The 26,939-nt window shown below is 37.9% G+C and overlaps 1 protein-coding gene across 1 annotated transcript; it reads right to left on the bottom strand.

Moving 5' to 3' along the window:
- Positions 1–51: 51 nt before the first annotated feature.
- Positions 52–26,543, bottom strand: cdc42se2 (CDC42 small effector 2). Its single transcript, XM_083568060.1, has 5 exons — positions 26,338–26,543; positions 9,484–9,788; positions 3,865–3,966; positions 2,694–2,811; positions 52–2,548 (listed from the first exon to the last, which is right to left on the bottom strand). Exons 2-4 carry the CDS (start codon positions 9,706–9,708, stop codon positions 2,710–2,712), a joined length of 429 nt encoding a protein of 142 aa, XP_083424186.1. The 5' UTR covers positions 9,709–9,788; positions 26,338–26,543; the 3' UTR covers positions 52–2,548; positions 2,694–2,709.
- Positions 26,544–26,939: the final 396 nt, after the last annotated feature.

Below are 26,939 nucleotides of genomic sequence, written 5' to 3'. Positions count from 1 at the left end.
AGTAGATATTTCTTCTTCAATATGTTTGAAAAAAGTGCAATAACAGGTTACTTCATGTAACATGGAAAAAAAAAATTTATTTCAAGTGAACACATTCGGTAATGTACAAGCCGACATTGAATGTGACATAACAAGCGTTAAATGTATAAAAATGTGCTCTGGCATCTGAATAGCTTTTAGAAATCCCTGATGATGAAATCCATCTGTGTTGAATAAAAGCTGAGGGACAATGCAGTTCTAATGCATGCCAGGAACACCACTGTAGCCAATAGTTACAACAAGAAACTTTTAGTAAAAAGTCAAACTTTGTGGGTTTTTGCCAACCAGAGACCAAAGCGCCATGTTTTTCTACTGGTTCATGAATTCACACAAGATCTTATCTCATCATCGTTCACATCCAGCAACATTTTCTCCTGATTCAGATCAATCTCATGTGTCCGTTGATTCTGTAACCTTTTTTTCTGCACCGGGGAAACTTTTACACTCTGTCAAACTTTAAACAAATTCTGGCAAAAAATTCATAATTTTGACAACACAATAATAAAATATATTTATAAGGCATGACGTTAAAATGCTAGGTGGGGTTTTGGTGATGATGGTTGATTTGTTCACACAAAAATTTTTAGGAATTAGGAAAAAATAAATTAGCATAGTTTAGGTAGTGACACACAAAAGACACAGTATATACACACAAACAGGAAAGCACTTTGAGAAAACAACAACTGGACATTCCATATGTGAGTTCACACCTTATTCTGCATGACCACCTTATCATTTACCATAGCCATTATTGATCTATCATGGGCCTGGTGCTGAAATCCAGTACATCACTCCAGACTGAGATTCTGATTTACAAATTCATAAATATTGTGTTATTTTTTTTTTTTTTTTATTTGATCAATTTCAATATACGGGTTAATATGAGGATCCTGAGGAATATGACTGCTAGAAGTCATTGACTGTATTACGATAAGCTGCATTTTCCCATTTTTATCATTTCTCTGAATTTTGGTTGTTCTTTATGCATTTGGAAAAAATTAGTGCAATTTAAAACAACGTATGTACTTTTATAGACATTTCCAAACATTAGTCTCTCAACCCAATTGAAAAGAATGGTTGAAAGTATTAACACCATTTTCTGAGCAGATATTATATTTCCCATTAGACTGCAAATAAAACAGAGAGAGCAAATTCGCTTTCATTTCAAAATCTTCCACAATCTCATATATATACGGTGGTATCAAAAAGTTCAAGTTTAAAGACAAGTTTTGCAACACTCTAACAGATGGCCTGCACGCACAATCACAGGGAGCACTGAAGTCAGTGTGTCAAAAGACATCGTCCTGTGTACATCAGGAGCTGTGTGACTGGTGCTATTCTGACCAACTGCATTAACACGTCTGCAGTTCCGACCACATCACACCCATGTCACCGATCTCCTCCTCACACGTGAGTTTCTCGCCGGAAAAACAACATGATCTCACTCCACCCTGTTCACCAGATTTGGCTCCTGCAGACCTCGCCCTCTTCCTATCTCAAAGTTCGACACCAGTGCGAAGATCCAGCACGAATCGCAGAAGGTGCTTGAGACGATTGAATGACTTCCAGGATACATTCCAGAAGTGGGAGGAACTCTGGGAGCTCTGTATTGCTGTGTAAGGGGACTGTTTTGAGGGTGAGTGTGTAAATGTAGATAAAGTACTTACTTGTAAACAGAGCTCGTTTTGAAGGTTTTTGATACCACCTTGTGTATGCATATATATATATATACATATATATATACACATTGCCATACCAGTTTAAAGCATTAGGACACTGACGACACTGTCGCTCTTCCACATTGACTGTACATTAAACAACTACAGCTTGAGCATCTTCATATAAACTGGATGACACAAACTTTTACATCAGTGTGGTGAGAGAATTGTCAGTTTTGCATTTCAGCATCAGTTATTGTCGCTCTAATAATATTTTACCACAACGAAAATTATATATACAAGAAACGTGATCCGAGACAGCAACGTAAACAGCAAAAGAACAATTACTTCTTACAAAAACAGCATTCATTTGAGTCTCAGTCAAAAAAAAAAAAAGGTACTTCTGTTCAGAAGTGAGTCATTATCCCATCGAAACGAGCATTTTGGCATTTCACGGCCAGAGCTAGCAACAATTTACGTGAGCGTTGTTGGCGTGTTGCACGCCAGATTTTTATACTGAATGAAGTCCGTGAAGGAAACGAAGAAATAAAATAAAAAAAACTACAAAAAGTTTGTACTTGGAGGTTCCAGACCTTCATGTATGAGTGCTGAGAAAATGGGCTGTTCAAACCACAAACAAATAGGCCAGGTTACACCATGCACTGCTAGACGGTCGATGACAAGGCATGCAAGCGTCCATTATGAGGGTGGTGAGGATACTGACAGCCATGAACAGGGCGTCCTCATTCCCATGAAGTGCATGATGGTCCGTGAGTTTGCTTGGAGAGAACAGAGGGTTTCTAAGAGGCTATGGAAAGTGTCGGAATGGGTTTCACTGATGCAGTGGAAGCCTAGTGGAAGAGAGATAAAAAACAACTGACTATAAAAGGTGGTCAAAGTGTAGTTAAACAATCATGTGAATCTGTTACACTCACTAATGCAAATGAAGGTAGTTTGCATTATTGTATCAGAAAGCAGCATTCAAAAATTACACACCTCCTCAAGTAAGAGATTATCCTGCCTTTGTGTCTACCAGTTGCATTTGCACATTGATGGGCATCGTCTCACCCCCGTATCCCCCCTTTGACTGCATTTGGTTCTGAATTGAGTTCACCTATAAAAACAGCAATGAGCATGTAAATGTATTACATACATACATTAACTACTGAAAAGTTATATAAGTATGTGATGGTGTATATTTCATACATGAACGCTACTGATCCGTCATGTACTTTGTATATTGTGGTCTTATTTAATCTGCAGTGTCTGTATGGTCTCATATAGTCAGTATTGCCGTGTATAGTCTTGTCTATAAGCTAAATGTGTAGCGTTGTTATTTATTTAGTTTGGACATTTACATGCAAGGAGACACTTAAAAAAGCCTCGATTGTTTGAATTTTGCAGTTTTACGTAAGGGTTACACTATCAATTTAAGATTTTAGCTCATTTTTTCTCAAATTACTACTGATGAACTATTAATGTATGAATTAAATACAAAATAAATCCATAAATCATAACTTGGTGTCTACAGTCACCGAAGCACTGCAGTGGTTTAATGCAGGGGTCCCCAATCACCGCACACCTGCACCGAGCCATGGATCATCTGGTGCCAGGCCACACATTTTTATAAAAGATAAATGAATTAAATCAAATAGGATTTTCATGATATATGTAATATTCAATGCTTTTAAAAACATTGCGTCAAGAAGCTTTTATTGTCATTTTAACCATATATTGCTGTACGCAGTGAAATGAGACGTTTTATCCAGAACCCTTATAATTGTACGGCGTTTCTCCAGAACCCGTATAATAGTAATATAATATGCACGGTATTGTGTTAAGTTATGCATGTGACAACCACCAACTCCCAATCCGTGAATAAATGTGCTAGCTGCATTAAATACAGATTTTGCACACACCACTTTTAGAGGCACTTTTTCCATGTTTAGTTGTCATTTTGATGGTTTGAGTTTCCTTTTAAACATTACCTGATTAATCTTTAATGCTAAAAATCACTAATATTGATTTGAGTTTTGGTGCGAACAATAGTCATTTAAAAAAATTATTTCACTGGATTCTGGGTATCAAAAAAAATTTGCAATCTAAGTAACTGTTTTGCAGATTATTGATGAAACCTGCTCAATCAGAGGACGGCAAATGATCTTACAGAGTCCATGCCGCTGAACAGATCTCCAGATCCCACGTGGGCTGTGTGGACAAAGTTTGTAGGCTCGCCGATCATACTCCTGTCAATGCGCCTCCGTCGCTTCTGCAAAGGAACGAGAACAGCGTTAAAAATAGCCACAGATATGCAATCGCTCCTTGGCACAACCTGCTGGAGAACACAGTTAGATAATTGATCTAAATCTAAACACAGAACAAATCTTTTTTAATATTATTAGGCTTTACAGCTTTCCCTATTGGACACAAACTATTGTTCCCAAATCAAAACAAGTGAGTATGCGATGTTTCCTTTCGGGCTCATGCTAAAGCTTTATTCTGACTGCCTTTTCCAAATAAAAATGGACCTTTATACTCGAACCCAGTGGAATGACACTCACGGCTACGAGTTAAAATATCACGGCTCTTCATGGCTAATGCACGGCGTGTGCTTTGCCTCCCGGACCTTATAAGATTCAAAGTCAACACTAGTGGTTTGATGTAACTGAGAATTGGTCTCAGCAGCATCAAGCGTTCTTCCTTCTGCTACTCCATCACCAGTCAGCTGCTGCCCACCAACCCATGCAGCAGTTGCTATGACGACCTCACAGAGGGTGAGGCGGTGGCATTTTACACCTCACTAGACCTGAAACGGCAAAACGTGCAACAGCATCTTCCAACAAGCAAGGTAAGCTTTCTGAGTGCTTTCTTTTTAATACGGTTTGGTATTCAAAAACTGTAGCCAGTTACGGATAGTCAATACAACAATATACCATTAATATAAAGATAATTTATGCCACAATATTTTTTAATTTTGGATTTTTGCATAGTTAAATATTGTACTTTTCATCAATGAAAACGGCATTATTATCCTTTGTAAATCCAACATTAGTGATGATACATGTGATACATACCATCAATCATCAATATTTTAATGAGATATTTACTCTATGCCACATCATTAAGCTGGGAATTTTTAGTTATTGCTTTTTTTAAGCACTCAGACCTGAATAAGCCACACTATACACCAATGCCAAACTCAAACCTAAAAAATAACTCTATTTCTTTTCATCCTGGAGTCAAACAAGAAAACTTAAAGCACCTCAAGAATATTCTCCAAAGCTGGCCTTGCTCCCTCACTAACTACAGATCCCACCTTAATAAAAAACAGATATACGAATACACGGTGCCAAAACCATGTTTAACTCATGTGCACGTCTCCAATATAGCATGAACTGAGCCAAAAAGACCCGACTAGCAATGTGCCAATCTGGCTTTGTGCCGGGATGAAGTGCAGGTCAAACGAACAACATCCTATGCTCAAAAAAAGTCCTGTTAGACAGACAGGATTAAACCTTCCACCATGGGATGAGCAGAGGAGCAAAAACGCCAACTGGGAAATTGTTTCTGCTGCACAATGAGTATTTGCTGATTTACTCAAGACCACACAATCAAAGAAAAAAAGGAAAAAAGGATGACCCAAAACCATAGATGACGTTTGAGCATGTGAGAGCACATGACACACCCACTCACCTTCACAATCACATTTTACATCAACAAGACCTCAATATTTAACAATTACTCAACCTCTACTTAGAAGGACAGAGCACAACATACAAGATGAAAGCCAATGCTGTAATGTGACTCTCACATGGCTACTTCATCTGTGAGGAAGCTGATTCACTTATACAATGGCAGGAATGCAAACATCTCTAAAACGGGAACTTTAGAGGAAACAAGTCTAAACCAGCACAGCCATTGTGAGCTTGTTACATCCCCAGACAATCCAATCCTTGTCAAGCTGAATTGTATCCTATTAAATCTCGCAGCACAATTGCACAATGCATCAGACATTTGCGGCAACCCTTTAACATCTCCAGTGTAAAAAACTCCCACTGAGCTGAGCTCATTTATAAGCCTAACGCCAGAAATAATTTTTCATATCTATCTTTTTATGCATTTTTATAATTCTCTTACAGTTTAGGTTGTAAAACAAAATGTCCCAAGACCTTTAGGCTTCTGGTGGTGGCTGACATCAAGCTTCGTGGTTCGCTGCAATAGATTTGTGGTGAAAATTTAGGTTGTTATGCACCTATGGAAACAGCCCACAGCTGTAGCTGCATCCGAGCACAAAGTTGCTGACTTTAGTTCCCTGTCCCTTGAGATTTTATATGTCGTGAACACTTCCTGAAGTTTCAACCTGAAGAATCTTTAGTCATATCTTTAAAGCAACATGTCCGATCCTAGGACAGAGGTCTACAGGCCTGTCCAGAGAACAAACCAGTGTCTTATGACTTATTCAACAGAATGTATCCAGACTCTGCTGCCTCATTGCATGCAATTACACTGTAATCATCCCCCCAAAAAAACATTTGTCCATAGTTAATGGACTGATTAGTATTGAATGGTAAGGGACACTTAAAAATATTAAAGCTCAACACAAAACATTAATTTTAAACACTATGTTATGTTCAAAAGCATGTTTTAAAAGGCTGAATAAATGGATGAATGCGAATCTGAAATCTGTCCTCTCTGAGTAAATCTTATGTACTGAACAACTGCACTTTATGTGCCCTGAATATCAAAAGGCCTTTTTACTGCAGTATTGAAGGGGGGCGACTTACAGCAAAGCAGAAAACAACTCGTATTAATGCCTGATCATCTACATGTCTGTGGTCAACCATTCCAGAGGAAATGATCCAGACATAAGTGTGTCACAGTCTTTCTACCTTCTGGTGTGTTCATATGTCTGGCTGTAGGTGCAACACAGTACACACAGAGCAATGAGTTTCAATTCAATTTAGCAAAAACAACAACCTAAAAAAAAGTGTTTCTATAGAACAGTTTGAGGAGTGATCATAAATTAAGTATTTCATATCTTAAATGGCATATTGTTATGATGTCATAAAGCTCATAAATTAGGCTACTATAATGTTCCATCTGCCTAAATGTCACCACACAGAACAGTCACAAGGTCGTATTTGGGTTATTGTGATGTAACCCAATTTGTGGGGAACAAATCCATGTCGATGTCAGTTTACATTTGCAAGCTAAGGAACATTAATATCAACTCCAGCGTCCGATTGTCAATGAGGTCAATCTTTCTGCCCCACTTTTTTGCTTCATTTTTATACACCAAGTTAAAAGATTTAGCAAAATAAAAGCATGGAGCATTTAACGATGAAAGACAATGCTATAGAGAAAAACATGTTACTTTTGTATTATTTGTATACATAAATTAGAGCAAGCATTAGCGGAAGGAGATAAAAGTGAAATACATCACACTGGTTTTACAGCATGTTATATATATTTTTCAACATGCAGTATGTGCTAGAAGGGCTAAAACTAGAGACTCCTTACAATTTTTTTCATGTGTTTTTATTTTATCCTGAACAAATGAGCTTTAACTAGATTTGGAGTCGAGCTACTGTTAAATATGTTTATAAAAATCATTGCTTTACTTGTAGATTTTACAGTGTTATGCTATTAGCATTAAAGTGCCCAGTCAGTACATGCAAGGGTGATGTAGATATTGATTTTGTTTTGCTCTTAAGCAGACATATTCAAGGTCCAGGCATATCAACTGAATTATGATTTATGAGGCTTTCAGTCTCTTCACCGTCTTAAAAGTCTCCTATTGTAGACGTCTAACCACAACGGAAAAGAAACTAGCTTAATGTATATGCTTTTTTCCCTGGAGAAAAAAAAAAACCTCAGAAATACAAGAAAGCATGCAATTTCTCTCAGAACATCTCATGCGAGATTTCGGCAGCCATCATTTAGGTCTCAAAATCGGCTCTAATCCAACATCAGATGACAGGTCTAAACTAGGACACACACAGGGTTATCTTGAGGCAAAAAGCGGTCTAATTTAATGAACGTCATATTCCGAAATAAGACTGAAAATTAAGATGGCGGTGGTGGTAGTGGTGGTGGTGGGGGGTATAACGGGACTCGCAGCTGCAGATGCACTGATTTGCATTAATAATTTAGGCGCTGTGTTTTTAATATCTTGACTTCCTGGAGCACATTGTCCTCTGTACTGCTGCTTTCTTGTTCAACGGTGACAATAGGCCACTGGAAAACTACTAGGCAAAGTCAATAGGGGAATTCCACACCCAACTTTCACTGCCAATAATGATTGCCTAAATAAAGCAGGTATGAGGCAGGGCTGTTTTTTAAGCCTGTTAGTTATTTGGAAGTTCACAGGCTGTACTAGAAACTCTATTAAGATCAGTCTGGCTTGCTAATATTCTTTGAAAAGATCTATAAATGATGATTCGCTGTGGCATGCTGTGACATCTAGGTCAGAAAAACCTCAAATAGGTGAAATGCGTAATTCTGTCTTATGACCATGAGTCATGCTAAAATCATGGTATACGTGTGTTAATGAAAAAGTGTTTTAGACTTGCCTGTATGATTTCTGGTATTATATTGCAAGATATATGCTATAAAAATATCAAGAAAGGAAACAATATAAGGAAATAAAACTTGTTGAAGATTGAACCAATACTGGAATACATTTTGCTTGGTTACTTGGTAATCTACATTTTTACTCCACAAATTTCCCACGTAAAAGGAAGTCAAATGCAAATTGTTCTTGCTATAAAATAAACCAATAGGAGGTGAAAAGTCAGTTGAACAGCGTATTTCAGTGTAAGGCTGCCAAGTTTTTTTGCTCATCAGTGTTGATTATAATAAGAGAGGCTCGTGAACACTTCAGATTCCTCAAATGTTTTTGCCATACAAGGTCTTAGGGACATAACTCATCTCCTACGAGCAACCACTAAATATGGAACCCCAGACAGGAGAAGTAACATGAAGACGCACAATTTCTAGACCTGCATCACTTCAAACCAATTTACATCAACCAATCTCATCTCATCCATCTATATGATCAAATATTTCACATATTATATCATTTAAACTATTAAAAAAAAGCATGGGCAATTAGGAGGATATAAATGAAATGAGTGCTAAACAGTAATGTGAAATTACATTCACAGTTATATGAAAATATTTGTGCAGTTATAGCACCTAGTACATGCACACACTAGTATACAGCTGTAGAATACAGCAAAAGATGACTGTCATACAGAGACGTAAACGTTCTAGTGTTAGATACTGTTTGTCTCATGATAAATGCAAAACCACAGTCGCAGTCTTATAGACAAGGCGGTCCAGGTGCCAGACATCTTGAAACAGAAACAGAGCTTCAGACGAATCTAAATCAAACCTATTTATCACAAAATGTAGAAATAACGACTAAGAATATCCGAACCATATAAGGCTATTTATATGAATATTGGGATACAAGTGGAGACCAATTGGGAAATGAAGTCTCAAGCTCATAATTCCTCAGCCAGGGAAATTACTATATTGATGCAAAAAAGATAAAAGAGACACTGACACCCACACATATTTCCTTCAGCAGTAAAGCAGCAGTATACACACACACACACACACGCACACACACACGCACACACACACGGCTTATTCTTATGTATAGTTTGCGTGAATAGGAACCTTGTACTAGTTCTGCACAGGTGCTGCTCAATAACTAGCGAGCACTTCCTGCTTCCTGTGGTTTGAATGCCTCTCTGGAGACGAAGCACGAGTGGCTTACCGGCTGTGGCTGCTCAGCAATACAGCAGTTGAAGCACAACCAGAATTCACTCATGATTAGCAGTCCTAAAGTGCTCTCGTGCCAGCGTTTGCAGAGGGTGTCAAGAGGTCCGAGGGAAGCGTCGGGGGAAAAAAGGAACACCGGACTCAGCAGGCCTGGCACAGTAGATACTGATGATGTTTCTTTGTTGGAGGTGCTGGAGGTAGATGGTTTCTGTCTGACCATACAAATCTTGAAAGAAACAAATACACACACCCACAGGGAGAGGATCTCTTTGGTGTTCTTCAATTCGCAATCCCTCAGGCCTGCAACACAAAAGAGGGAAATATGAATAGTTTACAGTGTTACAGACTGACACACAGATGTGCACACATGTGTATACTATATATAGATTCCCAAAAAAAAAAAAAAAAAGCGCAGAATGTTAAAACACTTGAATATGAACAGAATTTTGGCTCCATTTCATCATCACAAGGTCTAATTTGGAGCTAGTTCTACTGCTTTAAAGGGATATTAACTAGTGTTGTCTTTTAGTGCGCAATTATATTAATATGCATGTTCACATGAAACTGAAAGAGGCTGGTCCGCTGGAATACATAAGCCTATTCAGAGTCAACAGCAGGCCATTTAAAACTCTTTGGATTTGGGCCATAAATGACACATGCACTAAACACAGTGTCTGCATTGAGACTACTGGCCTGGCATAAAAAAAAAAAAAGACACTGGATTATTGTCATGTTTCAGTTCCACACTCAGTAAAGGCGGTGATAAACAAAAGGCAATGATTCTAGAAAAATTAGGATAAAATAAAAATGATATTATTGTAAAAACATGCATCTGTTAATTAGTGACCTGAATTTGGTTCTTCATCAATTCATGGAGGGAAGTTAACTTTCAAACAACCAGAGATACTGATGTGGTTAAAACCTGAGTAATAGGACTGTAGCCTCTGCCTCAAACAAAGATCGCACATACTTCCCAGTTACCACCAGTGGACACTTACGAAGTAAATGTAATTTGTTACTGTACTTGTATATTATATACATTATATTACACTATATAACTCAAGTACATGGTTTGTGAACTTCGTCTACCACTGCTCCCCCAATACGTCAATGTCAAGAAAAAATGATTTGTGATCACTAATGTTTCCTTTCCATTAATAAATTGGCATGGAACTTTAGCATCGACCTAGCCACTTCTAACTGAGGGGTAAATAATCATTAGTTCCAATCTTAGCACAAGCAAGCTGCTGTAGGGTAGTCCCATAGCCTGTTTCAGTCAAACAAATTCATATAATACCATGTAATCTTCATCAGTATACCAGAGAGTACAGATATAGCTTATCTTAATGCTTTCTTCCACAATGCTATTCATAATAATACATGATTGACTATGAGGTTATAGGAACATAACCCATGTTGGGAGCAGTGTGTACAGCCCTGTGACTGAGCCAGAATACACCACTTATACCACAACTATTTACCAATGATTACAGCTTTGGAACATCACATTCTCAAATAATTTATAGTTGTATTTCATGTTTAGAAATATCCCAAAAAATAAGTTAGTTTGTCTGAAACTTGTTACTGAGAAACCAGAAACACAACATGTTAACAAAGTGCTTTCACTGGAGACTTCCTTTATAAATGTTCATTATATCCCAAAATTCCATCACTTGTAATGATTATATTATTTTCTGAATAATATTAATGTGCTTTTTTGAAGCCATTTAGTGATGTAAATCGAAATGTATGCATACGGACGCAAGCGAAAAGAAAACTCCACATTGTCAGGCAGGAATTGTGATCAGAAACACGTTAAGTTCAGGTGATGAACAAAGAGTCTTAAGGAGAAAACGTGAAATCCAAAACCAGAGACACAGAACGTTGATGGGGAATCCCACACGTAAATCTGAGCGGCTCGGTAAGTCTCCGAAACAGGTTACAGAGAACAATTCTTCGCAAAGTGTTGGTGCAAGGAAGTCCCTTTTTATAGTGTGTCCATGTGTGTGTGTGTGTGTGTGTGTGTGTGTGTGTGTGTGTGTGTGTGTGTGTGTGTACGCATGTGTGTATATGAGAGCGAAATTGCGTATACCTGTATCCAATTAGAAGCTGGGAGACGCTGAACGGGGAAATGTGTATGTACGGCATTCATATAAACCTGTCATTCATGTTACACAATGCTGTTTCGAGCTGTGCTGTTGTAGAAAGTTCATTCACACCTTCCGATTCAAGAATTCGAGAGTACTCTAGATAAAGGTATTAACCACATAACAAAAGGATTTACTGACCCCAGGGAATATGGCACGCTACACAGTTCTTCTTTCAGGGTGCTCCATTTTCTCTTACGTAAAAAAAAAGTCTGTACTTTTTTGCACTGTAAAAAATAAAGCCAAGCCGTCATATGAGCTGACAGGCTGCCTTTCTTTGACGTGTGCAGGCCAGAGATAAGAATGGTCAAACCTACCCCTAGCAGGCTTTTTTTTTTTTTACTCCTGCACTCCCACACTAGATACAAATCAGAGCCATGCTCTCCCCTTTAGAAAAGTCATTGTGGTATGTGAAAGTCATTACTACGTAAAGTGTTAGGTTCCAGCTATTAAACCCTGCATGTTATATACAGGTGAGGTTTTATTACTGCAAAACACATCCATATGCAGACTGGTCAAAAGCTGAAAACTTTCATTCACCCTCATTAAAATGTCCTTACACAAAGCCTTTTCAAACCCCAGTCAGGTGGGTCACACACCTGCCCCATTGAGGCATGGCGGCTAATTCTTCAGGATCCCTGATTTAATACTGAGCTTGTATTTAAATTTTGCTCATTTTCTAGATGGGTTTCCCTCAGGTTTTCCAAAATAATCATTAGGTAGACTGGGCGTAAATGAGTATATGATATACGAGAATATGAGTACATACAAGTGCATTTCCACCGTTCATCCAGTGTTCCTTAGATTAGCCTGGGATAAATACTGAAAATGAGTGAATGAATGTTTTTTTCCTTAAAAATAAAGGTGTCATTTGTCTCTGTATATTTGTGAGGGGGTCTAAAGGCTTTTCCCACTGAGGAACTCCCAACTGTAATCACTTAATGTGAGACATCCCGCTGGCGTGTTTCAGGGTGGAACTCGTACAAGATATTATAAGCATTTCTGAATTATGCAATTGAACCAAAATGCTGCGTAAATCATGGACTTGGTAAAGTTTCGACTGAACTTATGAGGAGTTCTCACATGGCAAGCTTCCACGTGGGAATTATGACTGAAGAGAGAGGAAAGTAGAATGAGTCATAGCAGAGCATACAAGCTTTAACATTTACCACAATTATGTTAGTCTAAGGAGAAAACACAGCAAGTATTAAAACGAAAAAACGATGAATACTTAACGAAAACAGAATGTCATGTCATTACTCCACTTTGTTATAGTGCGGTAAATAAAATAACAGACAATAATTCCCAGTAAATTACTGTTAAATAAACACAACCCAATCATCTCATCGATTCGCATGCTACACTTAAAGATGATATATTCATGTTAAATGAAATCAACCCCTTCCTTTCCTATCTACTAATGCAAGGCATCAAATGGGCCATTCATCCAACTAAAGGCCACCCTGCGCAGTCAAGTCTCATATCCTGGCCTTAGAAGAGAGGCTTTGTGGACAGAGCTCAGCCTCAGACATGTGGGCCAAATATGTATGTAAATGAGTTCTGAAGCTGCCTGAAGACCATCCTTTTCTGCTAAAATTATCTGTCCATTTCCGGCTCTTTTGATTCCTTCGTCGATGTGCCTGGGTCTGATATCCCTCTATGTTTTCTAAACTTCATCTTGGCTTAATCTACAAAAGGTATCCCTGCAGTTAAAAAAAATGAATCATTTGGACGAGTATAAAAGGCTCCCAGAATGCTTTGCATAACCCTAAACCAACACGAGCAGCTGATGAAGTTTTAGCTTGTAGGAGCCAACAGAAACCTGTCCTCAAAAGCCCCAGTAAATAGACACTTGAACAATAAAATTAACAGTTGAATCAAAGAACATAGCAAACGTAACATCTTGAGTCATGTTTGTAATAGACTAGTTTTTTATAATTAGTATCTAAACAATAACTAATGCACCGAAAAGATTAAGCCGTACTTAACCCTTTATAAATGGGCTGTAATGTATAATCCATCTATACTACCAGGTAATCAAGACTTTGTTAAGGTCTATGGAAAAATGACACACAGGAAGCACTATTATCTACCATTTCCTGGCAGAACAATACAAATCCAGGTATTAGTCATGTTTAAAAAGCAGAACAATAACATTTAACATCTTACTTAAAAAAAATACCCCAGAAAAAGTTACAAATAGATACACATACACACACATATATATATGAATGCATTGATGGAAATCACAATGGACATTTATAGAATGGAGCAAAAAAACTGAATTTGTCAATCAGAAACTGGAACAACTTACTCTGTACTTGGAAAAATAAACCAAATATGCAACATCTAATAGACCTGATTTTATGCTTAAACCAAATTTATGATGTAAAGAAAGATCACTCCCTATATGTACATGGTCTTTTTATCTCTCTTCTGTCTACATTTCCGATGAGCATATTATAACATTATATTTATTTGTACAGATGTAGATTATATGTGTAAAGATGTACTTTATATGCTACAGTGATACAACCTACTAATCATCAAGTGCCAACTGCACAGCTACAGCGTGCACCCTACAGGAACATTCTTTTTAAAAGGTCTATACAATCCGATTTTATAAAAATGAGGTCTACATTGTATGCCTGTAATCTTTAGATAGAAAACCATGCATATACAGTAATGTGAGGATTTCTGAGACAAATCTCTGTAATTTTCCTGTGTAAATCCACCAAAATGACAGAAGTCCTCTAGCAAAATTATACCCTAAAAGCCTATCCCATCCTAATAGTACTTTAATCTGTATAATACTCCTAGTCAAGCAAAACCACATGATCTTAGGAACTAAGTAAAGATTTTTATCATAGGATTGGATAACTTTCCACTAGCAGATGCTCAGAAATAAACAAAAAGCCCAATCGACAAAAAAGTTATTACTCCAAGCATTGCATATAGAATCACTATCGATCAGCTCACAAAAGACCCCCAAGAAGGAATTGGTTATCCATGTTGGAGTAGAAGAGAAGAGGTCTGGCTCATCACGCTGACTATAAATGGCCGACCGTCCCATGACACACAACTGTTAGGACTGGCACTTAATTGACCCTGATGGAGGAGGAGTAAGGACGTTTTTCCTGGCCTGGATGTGAGAAAAGATGCCTCAAAGGAACCCCCTCTAATCCTGAACCACAACGTTGTGTGAGGATTTATAACATAACAATCCAAAACTAATCCTGTACAATCTCTGAGTACCTGAGGATCTCCACAAGCATGGTAAAACATCATTAAAAATGAATGATACTCCTCAAACAAAGCAGAACTAACTAAAACAAACCCAACAAAATGCACCAAAACATAACAGACGCAAAACTATGCATTCATTACTCACCATCCGGAGCTAAAAGACGAGTGTAGCTCAGCAAGAGGACGATGAAGCACTGGGCTCCGAGTGCACTTCACTCTGCGGGAGGCCTTTGTCCCTCACTCAGTTACGGATCAGTGGCCAAGTGGCATTCACTTACTCCATCACTAACCCTTTCCACACGAAGCTGCTGCACGCTCCTGAACTGAGCCCTGCCTCTGGCCCTGCCCCTTTCCCACTCATTATTCACCAGCAAACTGCATATAATATAACCACTGCATTACAAATATGCATAAAAGAATTACTCTGCTTCAGATCCAGCTTAAAATCCGGCAGCACACAAATGACAACAAAATTTGATTCTTTATATTAAAGCTCACAAGCACATTCCACATTTTTTTTTTTTACAGTAAATAAAGTCATATTTAATGTATATATACAGAATATCCACCTCTTGCTGCATTCAAGCTATGCACAGAATTCTTAATATTGTGGAGAAAAAGCCACACCTGATCATACACAGTCACAAATAGTTTCTGTTCTCAGGAAACAATCCCAGATTCTCATTTTGCCTCCTTTGCTGAAAGAGTTGATGTTAGCAGACAGCCCTCAATTCTTCCATCTAAAGTCTTGTTGCCACAGCAGCCACTAACCACTGAGGCAGGGGGTGTGTCTGATTGTGAGAAATCACAATAGACCCCCCCATTCCCAATTCCCCCTCCTTCTGTCTCTCTCTCTCTCTCTCTCTCTCTCTCTCTCTTAAAATGAGTTTAACAGCGGATTCGACTCACAATGTCCATACAAAGGACACAAACACAATAAGACTGTTGCAAGTTTTGAAGAAGGAGATCCTAAACTTTGCAAACGTTTCTGCAGTCACTATAGATAAAGAACAAGACCGCGTTGAATAAAGAATAAAAACCAGGCGACAAATGTGTCCGAGATGCTGAATGAACATTCGCTTCATTGTAGACGCGTAGAAACCTTCTTTATTCATCTTATCAAGGCCCACAATGAAAGCGTTAATTCTTGAGGATGTAAAGGATTAGTAATACTGGGAAGAAAAATACTTAAAAAGCAGCCTGCAAGCACCGAGAAGAAGATTCCGACAAAAGCTTACATTCCAGAGTGGATTTTAAGCTCATAACCTTCCTGATTCTGGCATGACTAAGCAGTTTTTCAGGACTTGGAAGTAAAGAAATTTGGAATTAATTTTCACTTTAATGTGGAAATTAGTGATTGGTCGTTCTGTAATTCAGAAGAACGAGTGATTTGTTCGTTTTCTTCTGGACGCGCATGAGCAAAGCATTGCAAAATCTCCGTAGGTTATAAAAAGGAAACATAATTGAGCAGTTTATCCCTCGACTCTTCTAGTCCGAGTCGTTCGTTCTTCTATCACGTGACTCCCATAGATGCTACACAGTTATGTATACATATATAAATATATAATTATTAGAACTATAGTCATAGTTTGTGTATGTAGGCATGTTTGGGGCTAACCGTTTACTGAAAATGTAACATTTTATTTTCATTCTGAGCAAAGCAACAAAATAAACTAAATGACTCAAAAAAGATTTGTTCATTTTGATTAATGAGATTCAAAGAACCAAGTCATTAAAATGACCCGATCTTCCCATCACTAGTGGCAATTAAATTAAGGTCATTTTAGTTCATTTAAAAGTTCACTGCTCGTGTCGTTTCTTGAAAAAGTTTGAAATCGGGTTTATTGTTGTTCATAAGAGAGTCGATTATGGCCTTTACAGCTTGGTAGCAGCTTTATTGCAGATGCAGCACTTCGCACAGGCTGCACTGCTGGGAGCTTAGAATGACCATATGGCACCGGTGTAACATCTCTAATCTTTCATGAGATTAACTTCTTGTATCTTGCGGTTAAGTAACAGATAATAACCGTGGATTTTAGGAGTTAAGAAGCATATAGTCAGTAGTTAATAGTGTACCAGAATCTTGTATTACAGAGAAACAATTAAACACCATAAAACCTAAAAATGAAAGCATGGAAACACTGAATATGTTCTTGTTTTTGGACAAAAAATGTGCAGTTCAAACTGATTTAGACAATTTTCTGCTGACGTTCTGCTTTAGTAAGCGTTAGTGTCCTGTCTGCTTTTGTGATCCTCTTTCAGATGGTGGTCAACAATTTTCTGCTGAATGTCTGCTTTGAGCTGCAGTCATGCTACACTTTTCATTCCTTCAACTCCCATTCAATGCATGCAAACAGTAGAGAATGGAAAGGTAAGCGCAGTGCGATTAAGTTGCATATTTCGCAGTTCAAGTTTGATGTACTCTGACCTGTGAAACTTTGCATGTTAAAATTTTGAGTGAATGCATCTTAAGTAAGCTTTAGTGTCCATGCAACAGCACAACATGAAGGCAAACTAAAATGTTTTACTGCCATACATCTTTAACAAATCTAGTCTTATACATTCATGAGTCTCTCAATGTACCCCAGTGCATGTGGCAAATATGCCGACTTGGCACAATGAGGTCCACTGGAAGGGGCTGTGTACCAGTACTGAACTCATTACCCAAAAGAAGCATGACCATCTGTGATGTCTTTAAAGCTATTTATCATACTTGCGATGAACTGTGTGCACTCTGTTTTTAATTACCCTGCATCTTGTAACCCTCTGCCACGCCCCGTTTTCACCTCAGATCACTTTCACCAACACGTCATTAAATCCACAGCAAATATCTATCTCCAAAGCTAATCACTAAACTAATCCACAAATACTGTAGGTCCTAATGAAAAGGTAAGATTACATTCCTCTTGCAATCGTCAAAAAGTGCACAGTAAAACTAATAAAATAAGAACAAAAGAATTGCAGAAAGAAGGACAGAGCAGAAGGCATATAGCGAGACGGCAAAACTCCGAGTAAATAATGTTTATGATGACAGACCAAAATAAATAAGGTGATTTCATTACACGGTATACAACGGCACTAAATACGCCTTGGACGATCCCCATTTTAGTTTCAGGCGTGGGTTTTGATTACGTAAAGCATAACTGTGTGCTTATGTAAGGTCTTTAACAATTTCAGCAAACCATATTGTTCTAAATTGGATGAAGAAAGGCTAGCAAGGATGAAGCGTACATTAAACCTGTTTGTCATTTACCATTTTAAGCGCTGAGATTAACATCAAGAAGATGCTTTGACAAGGTCATTCCCGCACACAGAAAAAAGTTTAATACGCACATCCAGCACAAAATCCTCCAAAGTCCCTATGTAACTTACCCTCAGCTTCCTCAAGATAGTCAGCTGCTGAGTGTAGCAATCGGTCAGAGCCAGACAGGGAAGTGAGACATGAAAAAAATTGAATAGAGCATGAAGGCACATTTTGCCAAGACCACACGCTTACAAGACGAAGTCTAACGCTTATCAGGTCATTTTGTATCTCGCCTAGTTTTGCTTATTATTACGGAACTCACATCACATCACAGCTGAGCTATTCCAGAAGTCACGCTAGAGCTGCTTCATCTGCATGTCTTAGAACAGGAAAGCAGCTGGGACAAATCCAAAATCTCTCCACTTATCATGCCAGGGGCCACTTTAATGATGTCATACTTCTTTGGGTCAGCAATAGCACTCCAGACAAGCTGCTCATGGTGGGAGCACAATCACAAGACGATGGGAGTCACACAGTGTATATGACTACATGCTGATGAATACAGCCTAAGTGATGTGGCATGTCTCAACAAGTCTGTCAGTGCATAAATAAAGTCAAACTATAGCCATATTCTTCAAATTAAATCCAAATTAATATGTTTTTTGGCCATAAAAACCACTATAGGTAGTTATTTGGACATAATGAACACAATATATTTGGACATAATAAACACACTAAGGTTTTAGCTAGCTAGTCGTTAACCAGATAAGACTTAACACAATGTAAAAAAAAAAAAAGAAGTGTGTAAACTTCCAAGACCGATGGCTCATTTCTTCTAAAACTAAAGCCTTGCTGGGAACTTTGACACCTCCAGGGTCAGTACATAGTCAGTAATTGTGAATAAAAAACTGGAATGGAGATTAAAGACACATGTGAAGCAGCTACCGATGTGATATGATTCACCCCTTATTACGATGCATTGCAATCCGATTTCGATTCGATTTAACACGATGCTATTCAATGCAAAATGATGCAGAGGAAAGAAAAGATATGATGCTGTGCAAATCAATATGGTACAGATAGCTCACTTTTATTTCTGTGGTTCAGACAGACGACAAATCATACATTTAATTAAGCGACATAAATTTCTGACATCTAACACATGGCCCTTTCACAAACAGGCCTTTTTAGTGCAAATATAAATAAATACCTGAACATGGCTTTTGATTGTCCCTGTTTTACAGACTACGCAAATAAGCCAATTTTGTTTTAAAATGTTCAGTTAAGACCTTAATCGTTTTTCTGATTTCAGGTTTCACGTTTGATGTGCACATAGCCACATAGCTGTAAAGTACAATGGAAAAGTTTTCTAAGCGAAATTCATTATCATAAAGAAAGGCAATGAAGCAATAAAGAAGAAGAGTCAAGATGCATGCAGCTTCAAGAAGAACAGAAGGGTGTAAAAATGCGTACACAAAGCCAAACTTGTGATATTACATAAAATGTGGTGTACTCATGAAACAAGAATAGCCAGCGTTAATCGCTTGTCATTGTGTGACTTCAGTGGCTCTGAAAGACGAAAGTGAACACGGTCTATGAAGGCATTTAAAACCCCATGCACAACAGCTGAAAGAACAAATAATGCCCTGAACCTGCCGCACTCTCAGTGTTTACTCTCAGTGTAATCAAATTCTCTGCCACATGTAAGGAGACAAAAGGTGTTCCTCAATAATGGCTTATACTTGGCTATAAATTTATTTATTTTTTTATGTTTACTAAGATCATAATCCTATTCTCTGTTCAAATACTAAGAAATGCAACCGCATGCCAGTTTTACACATTATCGAGTTTTGCTGCGTGTAGTACTATGATAAATGATGAAACGGTGCCTGGCTCTGAGAGGTTCTTAAAACACTAGAGAAGATATGTCAACCCTTGCACCTCAAAAAAAAAAAAAAAAAAAAGCATGAACAGTTTCATGTTTTTTTTTCCACCCAGGGAGAATGCATGATGTGCTGTGTTTGCCACAAATGCCACCAAAGACAAATATTTGCATTGTGCAACATGCAATAGTGTTTGTGGGGAGTTTCCCTTACCAAATAACATCAGCTGTGACATGAAAAAAACATATAAGGGTATAAGATGTAAGGTAATGTGCAAAATCTAAAAACTAAAATATTCAACAGATCATCAGCCATGAGAAGAAACAATTGTCCTAAACAATAACATGGACTTAAAGAAAAGTTCTGGCTCATACAGCACATGAACACATGACAAATTAATTACAATAGAACTTATACTTCATATATTCATATATTGTCAGTAGGAGTGAGACAGAGTACATGTGTGTGAACGAGAGGGAGGGCAGTGGAGGGGTGCGGTTGCTGGGAGAAGAGGTGGAGAAGGTGGAGGAGTTTAGGTAAGTGGCATCAACAGTGCAAAAGTAATGAAGAGTGTGTTAGAGAAGTGAAGAAAAGAGTGCAGGCAGGGTGGAGTGGGTGGAGAAGAGTGATAGCAGGAGTGATTTGTGATAGAAGAGTATCTGTGAGAGTGAAAGGGAAAGTTTATAGGACTGTGGTGAGACCTAAGATGTTGTATGGTTTAGAGACAGTGGCATTGAGTAAAAGACAGGAAGTGGAGCTGGAGGTAGCAGAGCTGAGAATGTTGAGGTTTTTGTTGGGAGTGACGACGATGGACAGGATTAGAAATGAGTTTATTAGCGAGACAGCGCATGTAGGACGTTTTGGGGACAAAGTGAGAGAGGCCTGATTGAGATGGTTTGGACATGTGTAGAGGACATGGGGTATATCGGTAGGAAAATTCTGAGAATGGAGCCACCAGGAAGGAGAAAAATAGATGGTTTATGGATGTGGTGAGGGAAGACATGCAGGTAGTTGGTTTGAAAGAGGCAGATGTAGAGGACAGGGGGTATGGAGATGGATGATCCGCTGTGGCGACCCCTAATGGAAGCAGCCCAAAGAAGAAGAAGAAGAAGATTATACGTGTGACAAATTGTGACAAATTTAATTTGATATAGCAAGTAGTTAACACAATATAACCTGAAATTTGATACCTAGCTAACTGAGATATAACGATCTTTCTAATGGCTAATTAGTTTATTAGTTTGCGTTTGGAACTATACAAAGATTTATCCTCGTGCCCCAAACTTCTTGCCAGTGGACTACTTTTTTTTTTTTATAAATTCTAATAAGAACCTTCACATACCAGGGTTGTGGATTTATCCTTTATTGAGGTTCATGTTCAAACACATCAAATCCATTTTACTCAATGACCAGGATCAGGCATGTTTAAGCAATAAAATCATAAATTCAAGTTGAGAACTGGGCACTCCTGTACTAAGCAGATTACACCATCATCTATTTATCAAAACTGTGCACCACCACCAATGAAGTCATTTCTATAAAGTCAGAACAATGCCCTAGGCATCATAACAGAGTACTAAGAGACTGGCCCAACACTCTACTCTAACAAAGCATGTCTCAATGCAATTTCATTAAACAAAGGTATTCCAACTATCTGCAGATTCAGCTTCGCTTGACCTGACAAGCAAATCTTCATTAGGTGAAGAATGCATTAAGAGGGAAACCAGGCGTGTTGGCAGTTAAGTTACATGGTTACATGGTGTTGAGCAATGGGAAGTAACTACTGCGTCTTTCTGACAAGGTAAGTAGTTGTTTGTGTCTTCGCTTCCCATTTTTGCTCAAAGTCTCATTGTGACAAAGAAACAATGAGAATAGCTGGACAAAGCGTCTATTATTCTATACTTTATACTTATAAATATTCCTTAATAACTTATACTCATCTTATAATACATTATAAGTTATTCCAAGTGACAATATTCAATGTAATATTGCGTCATCTATTGTACATCCTTTATAACTAGTAATAACAAAATAATTATTTCAAAACAACTGTAGTATTGTTCAAGAACTGTGGAGAGCATGGAGGTGCTCCCTGGAGTGCAAAATAAACTGGATATGTTTAAATTATTCTTATTTATGTAGTAAGACAATTATTATTTAGAGATTAACATCAACGGACTGTAAAAGATTGCAGAAAGACATGACTAATAATCACACATTCCGGTGTTTTTATAATTCTTCTATGATTTATGATCACACTCTTGCTCTCACCCAAACGAGAATGGGTTCCCCTTTGAGTCTGGTTCCTGGAAGGTTTATTCCTCATGCCATCTACGGGAGTTTTTCCTTGCCACAGTGGCCCCAGGCTTGCGCATTGGGGATAAATACACATAGTTCACTAATATTTCAATTTCTATCTAGAATTCTTACATTTTGTAAAGCTGCTTTGAGACAATGTCCATTGTTAAAAGCGCTACAGAAATAAACTTGAATCGAATTGAATGAATTACAATTATATATACAGACACCTAAGTACACAAGTTTGATGTAATAAAGACACACAACAAATGTTTTTTTTTTTAAATATACAATATGACAATGAATGACGTATGTAGCACCTGCGTAACCTTGGGCCAGCAGCTTCATATGAAAACTGAAATTCAAACAAAGTGTCACTCAATTCCTAATTATGAACCATAATAAAATACAGAATTATATATACACCAATCAGGCATAACATCGTGACCACCTGCCTAATATTGTGTTGGTCCCCCTTTTGCTGCCAAAACAATCCTGATCCATCGAGCATTAACAGCATAAATTTCTTCAGCAGTTTGAGCTACAGGAGCTCATCTGTTGGATCGGACCACAAGGACCAGCCTTCGCTCCCCAACATGCATCAATGACCCTGTCGCTGGTTCACCACTGTTTCTTCCTTGGAGCACTTTTAATAGATACTGACCACTGCAGACCAGGAACATCCTACAAGAGCTGCTCTTGGAGACGCTCTGACCCAGTCGTCTAGACGTCACAATTTGGCCCTTGCCAAATTAACTCAAATCCTTACCCTTGCCAATTTTTCCTGCTTTAAACATGTCAACTTTGAGGACAAAATGTTGATTTGCTGCCTAATATATGTTGCCCACCTATTAACAGATGCCATGATGATATCTCTCTGTCACCATGACAGATAATCTATTCTATTAAGAATTTATTCGTAAACCTGGAACAACGACTTTCAGTTTCTTTAACTGGATTAAGCATCTCCATTTCATCAACTGTGCTCCATGTCACCCTAAACCTGTACTTAAAACGGAAAATGGAAGATGAACCCTCATAGACTGTGCCACTGATTATAGACTACATGGCACTTGATCCCTGAGGTCAGGGATTTGATTCATTAGGTAGACAGAGTGTGAAAACATAATTCTGGGTGTTTTTCCACGCCAATATGAAGTGTGTGTTTCCAGATGTGAGGCATTATAGTTTCAAACCACTTCCTCATAAGCCTGTTCTCAGTCACTCTCGAGGCAGTGATATAAAACACACATCGCATTAAATTTTTAATGAATAGTCTTGGGAAAAGTAAAGCATTTTATATAAGTGACTGAAAGAAAATCAAGCGAAGCGTAAAACGCATGTTGGAGTATGTAGATTATGCGGGTCTCCCTCCAGTTATTCAGTTGTGAATTTTTTATCCCTTTAGAAATGTCACCTGGTTTCTGATGAGGCTAAAATTGTAAACTTGCGTTTTACATGGAAACGAGCTGCGAAAATATATTACAACAGCAGTTCCGCAGGTTCCAGGACGCATTTACAGACGGAATCTCTGACTGGTACAGAGTCTGAGGTGTCTCAAACATGAGAAGATCTTAAAGGGAAACATATGAGGTCTAAATTAGATTAGAGGGTTCCAAAAAGCCCTGCAGGTTAAAGTAAAGCCCAGTGCTTAATAAAATAACACAAGTCATGTGCATTGTGGCATGTGAATGTGGTTACCTCCATCACTATGGTCATGCTAAAATAAAAACATGAAAAATTCCTTTACACTTACATAATAGGCTGAGAAGAAGCTCAGCAACACATTTTGAACCTGTTTCTCTTTTCAAATATTCCAGTAACAAGATAATACCATGATATGAGATGGTGATTTACTTCCTAAACGTTGATCTTGATCGTGAAGAACTGTTCGGTTCTATATCACCCTGAGACACCACGTCTGAGAATTGTGATCCAGATTTGATCTGATTCAGTTAAGCTAACATGGTGATAACTATTATCAGTTATGCATACAAGGCATTTTGTTAGCTTATGTTTCTAAATGGCACTAAATTGGTTACATCTGCAATGGTCTGATGCATCTAGACAAACCAAATCGCTCCTGTCAACCACTGAAGGTGTTTATGCCGGCACCTACTACTCTTCAAATTTGGAGTGTGTATTTATTGACGAGTGTAAATGGGTCAGCTCGTGAAGATGTTGTAGAAAACCTTTCTTTCGGAAGCAGGAAATGAATTCATACTTCTACGAGAAAAAACTTGAAAAGATCGTTATCCCCTATATATCATGAGTACCTGCTACTTGGCTTACATATATTTCCATGCCATATTTTTTATTGTATTATAAGTTTTACATACTGTAAAAACGGTTGTTTGAAAAACATTGGTCAAATTGGCTGTATCAGATATCGTACTGTAATGTATTAAATACATGCATTTGAAAGGCACTGAAAACACAAGTTCTCAGTTCAATTAAAAATTTCGATTTATGGCTCCGAGACTCCTAGACGTCGGACTTTCCATCCGAGTCAAAAATTACTCAATGGACCTACAGAAAACAAGTCGGATCTCTATTCATCGTGGGCTATTGAGACTTAGAATTAATAACAGGGCTGAATGTGTTGTATGAATAAACCATTCAGGTGGAACAGAAGGGAAAAAATAGTCATCCTGAGTGTTTGGTGTCCAGCGTTGGACTGGCGTCCACCAAAGATGTATTCCCGCATTATGCCCAGTGTCTCTATGAATTGATTGCATCCCTGACCAGTATAAAGTGGTTACAGAGGGCAAATGAGTGATGTGTCAAGGAATATCATTCATCATGTCCAATAATACCACTAAGATGTTTTAGCTTGGTGGACAGTGGTCAAGATGTTTGACGTTGGAAGGTCACGAGTTCAAATCCCAGCACTGTAGTGTAGTGAGCAAGGCCCTGAACCCTGAAACAGTTCAGGTGTATAAATTGAGATAATTGCAAGTCATTTTGGAAAAATGACAAATATAAATGTAATATAAACAACATGTAAGCAGAAGTCTTTGATAATAATTCATCACTGTGATCACATAACGGCTTGATCATAGAAGTAGAAAATGTGCCATGCCTTAAAACATATGCATATGCTTTAGAATAAAATACACAACCATGAGACAGGGTTCTCCTACCCTTCTATTACCTATCCTACTGGTGATGCACATGTTCAAATTAGATTAATCCTCTTACATCATTTCCACTCAATTCCAGACAATGCCTTTAAGGCTTACTGGTGTGCTTTGGTCTGATTTCATAGAAAACACACTTTATTTCTTTTCATGTGGATTGGATTTTTTTTACATTATGACACTTGTATATCCGTTACGTATAAATACATGTCTAAAAAAAAAAACAGGTGACTTCATTCACCAGCCCCAAAGATGCCTGACAGGTTCTCTATTTAAACCTGAAGCCAACATGATATTTAGACAGATGTGGTTATTATGTGTAAAAAGAAAAATAATAATAATAATAAAAAATTTAATGAATTGTTATATATGAATGCTATATGAATGTTATATGAATGTTATATATAAATAACGCTATGAATTGGAATGGCACAAAGCATGAACTACAAAGCAGATGGCCTAGATGTATGTTACATAAAATTCATGTGCATGATGGAAATGTAAGGTGAAAGAAGGGTGAAGGAATAAAAAATAAATAATCGGTCTTTAAATCACCAAAATGTATACAAAATATTGTGCTCTTGAAAGACAAGACTAACAGCATATATATATATATATATATATATATATATATATATATATATATATATATATATATATATATAGATATATATGAGAGAGAGAAAGAGAGAGAGAGAGAGAGAGAGAAAGAGAGAGAGAGAGAGAGAGAGAGAGAGAGAGAGATAGATAGATAGATAGATAGATAGATAGATAGATAGATAGATAGATAGATAGATAGATAGATAGATAGATAGATGCAAATCAAAGCATGCCATCCTACATTCATATATACATACTTAAAGATATATTTAAATAAAACCAGAGCCTTACCGATTCGCACAAAGCTGTCTCCTTGTTGTCCTCTGTCCTTTACACACAGGCGCTAGGATTTCACCTGCACTACACACCCTGCCGGAGACAAGCCCAAATACCGGCAGCACGAGGACGCGGAGACGCGGCGGTCGGGAGCGCGCACAAACCAGAGACAAAAGCGCGTCTGGTCAGGACCAAGCTCAGCAATAAATGACTGCAGCCGGGCAAATGAGAAAGGAGTTGCTCTGGCTGAACACTCCCATCTGGGCTATGGGGATGTGCCGTGGCATTGGAAGCAAATGTGAAACCAGCGTCATCTACAGGCGCATCGGGAACGGTGCGAGTGCGACAAAAGCGCAATTCCCAAACCTACTTATTCAACCCCCATATCTTTTAATCACCTGTGCACATCATAAATGCAATTTTTAGTTGAACAAATTGCGATGCTTTGCATTGATTCACTCAATCATCATTGACTCAATTGCTTTGGAGCATTTCCTTGAATCATTCTTAATATTTGCAAACCAGAATGTGAATTTCTCAAAACAATTTGTACAAACAGCACAAAACAATCAAAAGCAGAAAATTATACACAATCAAGGAAATGATTGTACCAAAGC

The sequence above is a fragment of the Silurus aristotelis genome, assembly GCF_946808225.1.
Source record: "Silurus aristotelis genome assembly, chromosome: 18".
NCBI lineage: Eukaryota > Metazoa > Chordata > Actinopteri > Siluriformes > Siluridae > Silurus > Silurus aristotelis.
The sequence above is the reverse complement of the archived record's forward strand: the minus strand, read 5'-3'. Positions and strand labels throughout refer to the sequence as shown.